The sequence below is a fragment of the Rhopilema esculentum genome, chromosome 10 (genome assembly GCF_057945365.1).
Source record: "Rhopilema esculentum isolate cy_ngs chromosome 10, ASM5794536v1, whole genome shotgun sequence".
Classification (NCBI taxonomy): domain Eukaryota; kingdom Metazoa; phylum Cnidaria; class Scyphozoa; order Rhizostomeae; family Rhizostomatidae; genus Rhopilema; species Rhopilema esculentum.
Window position 1 is genome coordinate 10,426,282 of NC_142824.1, and position 11,475 is coordinate 10,437,756.

General features: G+C 36.2%; 1 protein-coding gene across 1 annotated transcript; it reads left to right on the top strand.

Moving 5' to 3' along the window:
- Positions 1-330: 330 nt before the first annotated feature.
- Positions 331-7,829, top strand: LOC135684167 (sphingolipid delta(4)-desaturase DES1). Its single transcript, XM_065199599.2, has 2 exons — positions 331-518; positions 4,958-7,829. The coding sequence occupies exons 1-2, from the start codon at positions 437-439 to the stop codon at positions 5,953-5,955; spliced, it is 1,080 nt and encodes a 359-aa protein (XP_065055671.2). The 5' UTR covers positions 331-436; the 3' UTR covers positions 5,956-7,829.
- Positions 7,830-11,475: the final 3,646 nt, after the last annotated feature.

Sequence of the window (11,475 nt, forward strand, 5' to 3'; positions counted from 1 at the left end):
CATAATGTCCTTTGTTATCTTCTTTTCGTTTGTGTTCCTCGGTCTGTTGGCTACTTCCTACGTCTCCTAATGACACCATTATGGTACGATAAGTCTTGCCACAGGATACAAAGTCCAGCGATGCACAAATAAACAACTTCAGTGTTTTCTGTAGTTGGAGATTACCCCCTCCTTAAAATTGTTTTTCTCGTTGGTCTGTGCATCCTTTATTCCAGTCAATCATTGGTCAATTGCAAGTGAGAACACTATTTGATTGGATACCTTCAACAGTCTAGTCCATATTTGGCAAGGTGATTGTCTTCGAGGTTCAGCGGTCCTTATCTTCTAGACAGGTGGCGTAAAGGCAATTATTTCGAAAGACAATTGGGCATGTGTACTTAAAACCCGGCTTCACAGAGTGATTTTTTTCAGTGTAAGGCCTAGCTAGAGCTTCAAAATGGGTGGTACAGTTTCAAGGAATAGTTTCGACTGGTCCTATACAGAAGAACCACACGCATCAAGAAGGGCGGAAATGTTGAGTAAGTAAAGCAAACTTTTAGTTTGTCGTGACTTTTTAGGCCTTTGGGCGAGCAGACGGTTTCGTACTAAATTCCAGCTGAAAAATTACGAAGTTGTTCATCAAACTCATTATTGAGTCCCTGAATATTTGACAGACATAGCAAATAATTTTGGTTTTCCTTCAAAGGATCCCTTCTTCATTTTAGATTGGCCTATCCTCAAAGCTGGTATTATTTTTAGATAGGGTCGTATTCAACTTCACAGACTGTCCTTGTCGCGTAGACTTATTCTTATTTTCAACTGAACACCAGTGCACAGAAAACAAAATTTTTTTCCTGCTTAAAATTTGGTTAGCAATTGGTTGGTAAATGTTGACTGATGGTTGCAATTGCCGATTCTTTCTTAGCTCGAAGTCTAGTGTTTCTGCTTTGATTTCGTCTTCCCATTGAATTAAGTGTCATCATGAAAAGTTAGGCTGGCTGACGCTCCACATGAAATATTTTAGGGTTTAAGCTTTTAATGGGAGAAATATTCAAAATCTTAACCTGCTCCTTGGTCTTTACAGAAAACGGATGGAGTGCTTGCCTTGAGCATTTTTCTGTTTTTTTTCTGTTCTAATGCGTTAACGAAAGGGTGGGTAATATTGTTTCCATCCATGTTGTTAAGAATGAAAGCTTTGGTAACAATGTCAGTCTAAGTTATGCTGTGCTCAGGCTGTTCGGGGTCTTTGGCATCACAGTATGGCCCAAATGCAAGTTCATGCCAGCTCCCTTGGGAAAACAGTTATTCTGCAAATTGCGTGGATAGAAACGCCTTACAAATGGGTGAGAATATTTTGCAAAAAAAATCATTTTCAGAAATTATCAAGATTATATAATTCATTTTAAAATTATGTAATTCAATTTTGCATATTTACTGGTTTTAAAAGCTGGAATTTCAATCTTTCCTGAGACCATAAGATAACTTTGTTCAATAACTGTCAGATTCTGTCTAGGGAAGAAAGTTTTGTAGGGGGTGAGGCCATGTGTTGCATTTTGTTGGGGAATGAACCCTTTCCTCATTTTCTTATTTAGATCTACTTTATTTAAAGGAAATAAACACTGGTGCTCTCCTTTCTACAAATAAAATAGTCACTGTGTAAGCTCTTTGAAAGATTGATGTGTTGTAGACTACGTAATATCAAGGATCTGCCTTTGATGAAATTGTAATTACAAAGTATACTTTACATTTATTTTCAGGCCTAATATTCCGACAACAATTACTGCTTTAACTTTTATAAAAATTAATGAAGTATTCAGTTGAAAGTTATTATGTCTTGATGATGAAAGATGAAAAGTTAAAATAAGAAATCAGAGAGTTCACGATAGTTGATAATTGACAACCGTTTTACTTGTTGGAATTACTCCAAGAAATCGCTTTCTTAAGGACGCTTTCTCAAGAATTCTAAGCTAATCTTAAGGACAAAATTGCCAAATTTTCTGCTCACTTCGCTCGCAGGTGATCTGCATTTTTCCCTTTTTACTCTAGAGGCCTCTATAACCTCTCTATGCCCTTTTTGCAAAATTTAGACATAGCATAGCTGTTGAAATATTAGCCAGTACTAAATAATCAGTCAAACAATATAAGACCAAAATCAAAACTGCTTATGAATTGTATATTTAATGTCAGTTCTGTAAAGATTAGCCAAAATTTCCATCGGATTCTTTCAAATAAAAGTTATTTTCAAAGGTATTTCCAACTGACGAAAACAAGATAGTATGCATAAAATGAACTTATGACTTTTCAAAAGTGTAATCATTTGACCTCTTGTACCATTAATTGTCTTAGATGAGATATCAATCTTGATATTAAAAAACAATAAATGGATTGTTCTTCTTGCTACTTAATTATGGCGTGGTCAGCAAAGATTTCTAAAAGGTCCCATCAAAAAATCATCTATTTCTATCAAAATGTGCAGTTTCTTTAAAATTAGACATGATCCAAAATGTTATCTTGTCGGAAAATGGTAGCCCCCCCCCCCCAAATGAAAGCCTGAATTTCCGCCACTGAGTTGAAGCAAGTCTGGTTCCCCTTTTTTGGAAGTTGTTTCCCTCCTTTTGAAGAATGAGAATTAGGTAAAAAAAGTTTTACGGCTTGTTGGTTAATCAACTTACAAAGATTACCTCAAAGTATATATACATGTTTATTCCAAAAATGGATCATGTTTTGCTGGACAAGTCATGCTTTGAAAAACAACAGAGGTTAGGTTATCAATAAAGTTGTTTTCTATAATTTCTGCCTTTAATCCAACCTGTTCAACTTCTTGCACCTAAAATTTTTCCTGATTTCATGTTGTAATCAAACCAAACAGAACTAAGGATAACCAAACAGCACCACTATGATAAAATGTTTGTTGTTGTACTTTGGATCCTTGCTTCTCAATCAATGTTGTTAATACCCCCAGACCCCTTTTCTGGCTATCCCTAGAATGTCATAGGTGAAAAATTTTCTTGTGCCCTCCACATATACATATTTTAAGCTACTGTCTAATTACACAACCAAACTCCAATTGAAAATTAAACCGTAAGTGCAAAAGGCAAACTTTTTGGACCCCCCCCCCCCCCAAAGTTTGATTTTCTGGTAAGGATAGAGCATTCCAGTTTTCCCTTGTTGCTTAGTACTCTAACAACTGTTTGTGTCACTATACTTTTGGTAGTTAGGGTCAAAAATTGTTGCACACAGCATGCATTAAATACCAAAAATCTGGTGACAATAATTTGTTGCATATTTTTGCTTTGCATATCTAATTTTTGTTAGAAATGTTTTGGTCATATTTCTGAAGTTTTGCTTTAAATTGTGGTGAGAAAATCTTTGCTTCAATGGAAAGAAAAGGTTTCAATAAATAAAGAAATGAAACATTTTCTGTAAGTTATTTTTATCTTCCGCATCATATTATTTGGAATGCAATCATAATAAGTTACCAAAATCAAATATTTGGATGTCAGCCCAATAAATGGAACTGAAGAGCAGGCAAGGATGTCTTGAAGTCTTATTTAGAGGAGGTCTTTTTTATTTCATTTTTTATAACACATGGAGGAAAATTGATTGAAGTGTTTACAGTTTGCAATATTTTTTATCACCAATCACAACAAGGGGATTGGAAATTCTGATCAATTGGAAATTGAAACTGATGGAGCATTAGGAAAAAAAATTTAGAAATTATGAACAGCTGGTAGAGTGAATCATCAGTTCAGCCTAAAGGGAACTCAAATTTCTTGGATGTAGGGGATCCCAATTTGGAGGGGGTTTAACTTTAATAGGCAGAGGAAGGGGTGTGCAATTTTAAAACATGAAAACATACCCTAAAATGTAGAGGATTTTCCAAAAACCCTACCCCAAAATTTAGATACAATTTGACAAGCATAACCTTGCAAAAAACCAACAGCTCAATTAAGTGAATGAAAACATATTACCTCTCTTTTAAAAATTATACCTCAAATTTTAAGGTGTCATGTAAAAATCAATCCCAAAATTTATCAACATGTTTGAGATGCCTCAAAAAAAAATTTTGTTACTTTAAAATCAGTACCCCCAAAAAAGGAAAAAGTGTAGAAAATTGAACATTAGAATTCTAAGTCAAGTTATTGTCTAGCCCCAAAAGCCAAGCCTGCTTTGAACGTGTCTTTGATCAGGCTTTACTAAGTTATCATAGAGTTTACCCCTATCTAGGGCTTTTCTGGGAATTTTCAAACTTGCAGGATAACAGTTTTCTCCAGATAACTAATTTGACCTGCACCTGTATTGTGTATCTTGCTATTGGGCCATAAACATCAACTTTTTTTCATTTACCCAAAAGTGAATGACCACCACACCTGAGCATTATTTGCCACTGTCAGTCAGTCATTCATGCAAATCTATTGAACTTGCTGGCCATATTTTAAGTTAACTACACTCTTTTTTATAAGAACAGGAGCCTCAAAATTGGTCAAAAGTTAAGAACAAATTAAGAACGAACTGAGGCTTAGCTACTGTAAAATGCAATTTTGAACAACGCGTAAATGAGGATTTTTAGCCATTCGTGGGTGCTTTTTTGTTGAATATTCAAACTTGGCGGCAAATGAAGGTTGTCTCACTGAAAGAAAAAATGCTAACAGTTACACTGCTTACGCTCTATTAATTTAAAACAAATTAAAAGCAATCCAGCCTCAGATTTTCAAATAAAGAACAGTAAGTTGCACTTAACTTTAATAAAAAAGAGTTTAGTTGTAAGCAAAATTTTGTTACACCCCTAGCCAGTTAATGATTTAAAAGCTTGGTTCTTATGAGCACCTTCGACGAATAAGTGCCTGTTTCTAATTTGTATCACCTCATTTGCAAATATTTCAATAAACACTTCCTGCTAATTAGCAAACCAAAATCAGACAATAAAGTATGCTTTTCATAGAACTTAATTTCAAATTTCCTCCTTTCTTTTTCTTAGAAAAATACCCGGAAATAAAGAGTCTTATGGTAACTGATCACATTTTCAAGTACAAGGTAATTGCACTAGTGTTGTTTCAGTTTGTTGTTATGTTTATGACCAAGGACTTGCCATGGAGCATCACTCTTCTGCTGGCCTACACAATTTCTGGCGTTTTCAATCATGCTCTCTTACTTGCCATCCATGAAACCGCCCACAGCGCTGCCTTTGGTCACACGAAGCCTTCCCAAAACAAACTCTTTAGTATTTTCGCCAACTTGCCAATTGGAGTACCGTGTGCAATAGCTTTTAAGAAGTATCACCTCGATCATCACAAGTACATGGGCAACGAAGATATTGACGTAGATCTTCCAACAGAGTTTGAAGCACGTCTTTTCACGAATAAATTTTCCAAATTCATCTGGGTTGTCTTCCAAGGCTTTTTCTACAGCCTTCGCCCCCTGTTCGTCCGTCCTTTACCAATGCAACCCATGGAAGCTCTAAACTTCGCCGTTCAATTTACCTTCGATGCACTTGTTTACATATATCTAGGGCCAAAGGCTTTGGCTTATATGATAGCCGGTTCGTTCATGGGCATGGGTTTACATCCGGTGGCTGGGCATTTCATCTCAGAACATTACATGTTCAAGAGCGGCTTTGAAACATATTCCTACTACGGTCCTTTGAACATGCTCACCTTCAATGTCGGTTACCATAATGAGCACCACGACTTCCCGAATGTTCCCGGCTCACTTCTGCCCAAGGTCCGCGAAATTGCACCCGAATACTACAAAGATTTGCCCTCACACAATTCCTGGACTAGGGTGCTGTTCGATTTCATCATGGATCCAGCAATTGGACCGTACGCAAGAATCAAACGTAAAAACAATCTTGGTAAAGATTTCAACAGAGACAACTTCAAGTCCTCTAATGGCAAGGCAACTACCACCAGTAATGCTAACGGAAACTTCGCAAATGGTCACACAGTTGTTGCAAACGGAGACTCAAAAAGTGATTAAAACTCTCTTAGCTCAGCTTTGCCCCTTTCTTTCGTTTTAATCACTCTAGCACTGCAATTCGAAACAGGCTATGATGGTAAACAGTACACAGAGAAGTGTTCTGTGTTGAATGCTAATTTAGACCTCAAACCAACCCTTTCGAAATTAATCTTGTCCGCATCTGCTAATTTCATTGACATTAGTATGACATATTTTGCGCATAGATACTTTCGTTTTGGTGATTCGCTGCTTTATATAAAGCTCGAAGATTCATTATTTGATTGGCCATTGACTCAATTTGACTTGGTTATTTAGCTGAGTGGTGTGACTGATATTATTAATTGAATACTCATAAGCATATCCCTTTCTTCAGTCGCCAATCGCTAGACTAGGACCCTTGGTGTCTCTGAGCTTGTACGATTATCATTGAGAAAAACCTCTGAAAATATCTTCTTAATCAACTAGCTCGCTGGCTTTAGTTTTATCACAATGCAAGAACAACTTCTCGATACCTAAAGTTTCCATCTGCTCAGAATGTTTTGGTGTTAAGGAAGTCGTGCCAGACGCGCATCTTTTCAGGAAGCTTGCCGTTTGATAACCAGTCCTTTGTAACTTTTGAAATTTGGTTTTGGCAACTAAAGATTAGAAGCTTAATGCAGAGGGAGTTGATGCTAACCAAGAAGTTTATTTTTCGAAAAACTTGTGTAACTTAGCTCATTTGCATAACTAGTAGCTATTGTTGGAAGATTGTTTCAATTATTAGAGATATATTTAGCATTATCTTTTGAATATGGGTAGAATTATTCAAATGTTTAGTGAGATTTTTAATCAGAATAGTTGAATAGAATATACGAGATATTTACATTTAAGTAAATAGTCAAATACTATAGGATCGTTCCAACAGAAATTGGACCGTAAACTGTGAGTTTCAACCTAGACAAGCAAAAGTTTTCGTTTATAGACTTAAGCAATATTTTAGATTATAATCCTTGCTTGTTCCTTTGCCCAATGTTTTACACAAACGAATTTTCCTTACCACGGTAAGAACGAACCCCAGCCCAACAGCTTCAGTTGTTAATGTTATCATCAAACAATTGTTCAGTGCTCATACTTTGTATGTAGTGGTAGACTAAACATTTCATTTACAGCAAGAATAAGGCCCATTTTTATGACATCCCATAAGTTTTTTTACACTTTATGTCGCGATTCAAGCCCATAGAAATGATGTTATTCTAGATAGAAAATGTTTTTGATCAAAATCTCAGATTGTCGTGTTGTCCTTAGAGGATGTTAATTCTCTGTTCGTTGATCTGGATGTTGCTAAAATATTTGTAGTTTTTTTCGCCTTAGAATATTTAATGACATTACCAAGTTTAACGCAGCATTGTTCCCATATTTTCCGTTTCTCGGAAAATAATTCAGCTTGTTATTGGCATTAGGCAATCGACAGAAGCAAAAAAGGCCTAAGCCATCTTTCATTCAAATATTGATCAATCACTAATTGTGATTTCTTTCACGCGCTCATTGATTGGCCAATATCTGTTGATTGCCTTCACGGGCAGTGTATCAAGGACAAATATTATGCTAATTCAATATTTCTTTTTCTTTTAATACCATAGTATTATTTCTTCAGCTTTAAGATGGCGGATTACATAATGCCAGATTTTTTTTGCAAATGAAAATAAAAATTCATTTTGCGTTTTGGTTGACATGGAAACAGACTTCGTTAGCAGATTATCAATTTACAATTTCAACTTCAATAGTTTAGTAAAATATGTTATCGGTGATTATTTAAGTAGAATGTTATGCCTATAAGGCTATGCAGACACAGTTTGTTGTTCGTCTTTGTTGCTCTTCATTAATCCGAAATTGAGATAGCAAACCTTTTCCTTCTTTGACGCTTTTTATCTACGTATTTATTCTTATTGTTGTCTTCAGATTACAATCTTGGACAGACAATGTGGAGATTTCGCGCCCTTTTTCTTCCTACACCCCCCTCCCATTCCCTTCCTACACCCCCCTCCCATTCCATGTTTACACCTCTACCATTACAATACTTATTGCTAGCGAAAGGTTAACCTATACATGCAACCTGATACAATCCATGACTTTACGCGTTTGTCTCTACTGCTGTGGCTATGACTGTACTGTATACACTTTTCCACTGGAAATTATACTAGGCTAATTGGAAGAACGACAGGGAGGCGCAATTTCTGTGTATCAGGGTCTGGCAAAGTAAATCATTTATCTCATATGAAAATTTAAAGTTCCAATTCAGATTCTTTTAAATTAATTTTTCTGTTTTTTATAACTGATGTATTTGCGTTTAATTCAATGCCTGGGTTCTCTAGCTTCGACCGATTTTAACTCTGTAGTTCACAGAAAATTTATTGATTATGAAAACAATTGTCTGAATAACTGGTTGCTATGACGAAGTGTGCTGGTTTACCAAGCATTTTCTGCTAACCAATTAACCAAACAAATATTGACAGGATTGTTATTTATTTGAACTGAAGTAAGTTCTTAGTTTACTTTCGGTATAAGTGAAGATTTCTTGGCACCTATTTTTTGTGCATGCAGAAAACCGGCTGGTCAACTATGCTCATTGTTTTATCGCTCGTCCTGTGGTGAATACGTTTCTACTTCGGCCCATCTTCGCATCGAGGCTCACTGTGCTTAGCACAGTGACCACGATGTTACGAGGAGGCTCTTTGAACTCTAATCGGAGTTCGCTGAGGCATTCTGTTAACACAAGACCTGCCTAACCGTAATCATTGGAGATCACCTAGCCGTACTCATTGGAGATCACCTGGCCACAGGCACCGCGCAGCCATTGGGCTAGCAGGGGCTATAGCCCCCCAACTTTTCTGCAATAATAAATTTGAATTTTTTTTAGAAAGTTTACTCTCACACAACTTTGGAAAGTTTACACAAAGGGGTTTCAAGTAGTAGCGTACTTTTGACTGGGAACCCTTTTTGCTCATTTTCTAGGTGTTTTATCTTGTTTAATGGTATAATGGGTTTTATAACTTGGTTAGCTTGGTGTTTTATCATCCTCAAGCTCATTTTATCTTATTTTATAGTTATTGACATCTTCTCTTAATCAGAATGTTTATGAAGAAATCGATGGAAATAGGCAAGCATTTTCTAAAAGGGGCGTTTCCCGGCGTTCTAGAGGGCGTGACTGAAATCTTTTGAGGACACGCCCTTGTCAGCCCCCCTACATGTAGACTGGTGCACGGTGCCTGCTTAGCCGTACTCATTTGAGTTGAGCTACGACGCGTACTGATTTGAACCCGTCTCATTTCGTTTTGTGTAAACACCCGAAACTGGATCTCTCTGAGGGTAAATTCTTCTATGAAGAAGGCTAAAGAAAGAGTTACATTCATTCATTCATTTATTACATTCATTGTGTTACATCAATCGCTGCAATTTATCATTCAAAAACGACTCAAGAACTTTTTGCTCAAATTGAAAACTACGAAACGAAATACAAAAAAAAAGATATGGCCTTTCTAATCTTCTTCTATGCTTCTTTTGGAACATGATACGATATTTGATATATGGTATATGATATATTTGATATATGATATATGGTATATGATATATGATATATGGTATATGATATATGATATATGATATATGATATGAATAAATATTTATACAATCTTATAAAAACAAACAAATAAATATAATTTCAAAGGCAATGTAGTATCTAGAATATGTTCCAGAGGGTCGTGTTTTGAAGTTAGCGTTTTTGATCAGCCAGTAGGTGTGCTTTCAATTGTTTTTAAAGCAACCGAGAGTTGAGGCCTCTCGTATATCAACAGGCGTGTCATTCCATATTTTTAAAGCCGAATATCTAAAGCCCTTTTTTCCATGTTCTGTATTTAGTCTTGGGATCTGAAGATCATGGCAGCTTCTTGTTACATGGCTTGAGTGCATTGAACTTAACTCAAATTTATCCCAAAGGCTTTCAGGGGCTTAGCTTATTCATAATCCTACAGGTCATAACTGACCGATCTAAGAAATAAGATTATTGACGTTCAGCCAATCACAGGAGCAATTGTCTTTTAATCTGGTGGCACTTTCGATTATCGATTTGGCTCTATTTTGTAATCATTGGAGAGTTTCAAGTTTTTTGTTGCAAGACTGCCCTAGATTACATCTGCATAGCGTAGGTGACTTTCAACGACAGCGTAATATACACTACATAGCTTTTTATACGCCACTACATATACACTACGTACTTGCTTTGATTCGACGCCAACATGATGGAGGGGAAAATCACCACATTCAAATATCATGCACATGTGGTGGAAATCCTATTGTTTTATCTGAAAACTCCTTGAAATCCTTTATTTTCGAAAATCTTGTACGCTATTTGCAAGATTGAGTAATAGTATAAAAATAGTCAGCAACAAAGCGAAGTGACGAGGAGAATCCAATGTTATGTAATATGATCTTAAGATAAATTGAACCTAAAGCTTTATCAGAGTGAATGTAACGAACGAGCAGGGGCGGATTTTAGCAACAATGATTGGGGGGTGTTAGACACTAAAATGGGGAAACACCCATTTTTTAAGATTTTGCTTTAACTTTAAGGTAAAGACGATAAGAAGCAGTAGCGTAGCCAGGGTTGGAAGATTTGTGGGGCAAAGAGGAAAAAATGTTTGCTGACCGAAACTCTAAGAATTTGGGAAACACCCATTTTGTAAATGCGTTTGGAAAAGCTATGACATTTTTACGTGGCAATCTCCCTTTATATAACATCATATGTAGTGTTTTGTGGCTGACTATATTCTACAACTGTCTGTATTTCCCCTGGTGGGTTCACTTCTATAAGAATCTATATACCGTGTGAGTTCCAATAATGGATTTCTACCTCCTTATCTCTGACATAACCAGCATAGCAACACTCCCTTATCTCTGAAAATTTGGGTATGTTACACCCCTTTTTTCTGACACAAAAGAAATGTTAAATTAAATCAGTCCCATCAACCTTGGCAATAGATTTGATAAGTAAAATGTAAATTGCCTCAATAACTGCCTCCAATAATTAGAAAAATATAATTATAAGAATTAACAATGTTGATTTTGATGCTGCGAAAACCTATCTTCAGTTTTGATGCTAATGTGCATCCAATGTGAAACTCATGCTAAAGACATGTCAAGGTCAAGTCAGAACTGTGTCATGGCATGCTAGGATAATGAAAAGAAGAAAAAGTCTGAGCCAAAGATCTTAAACAATGAAGCCTAGTGCTTAGAATACCAAAACGTACATACAATAGTAGCCTGTTAAAAAAAATCCATGTTTATCAACAAGTCAAGCTGAAAACCTGGTACAATTCAAGGTTGTGGCAGTTGTTCTGCAGAGTTTCCCATACTCGTACACAAGATAGTACACTGTTTTTGCACAGTTGCACACATGCACATTTTTCTATTTGTTCTTGCATACACACGAACTTGTGGAGACCTTCCATACTCTGCAGATTGAACTTTGCAGATTGAACTTCGCAGGTGCTCCTTAACCTGACTCAA

Excerpts from the sequence above, each read along its gene's own strand:
- LOC135684167 (XM_065199599.2), top strand. The coding sequence starts at position 437 with ATGGGTGGTACAGTTTCAAGGAATAGTTTCGACTGGTCCTATACAGAA. Across the intron at positions 519-4,957 it reads AAGAAGGGCGGAAATGTTGA|AAAAATACCCGGAAATAAAG; the intron begins GTAAGTAAAGCA and ends TCTTTTTCTTAG.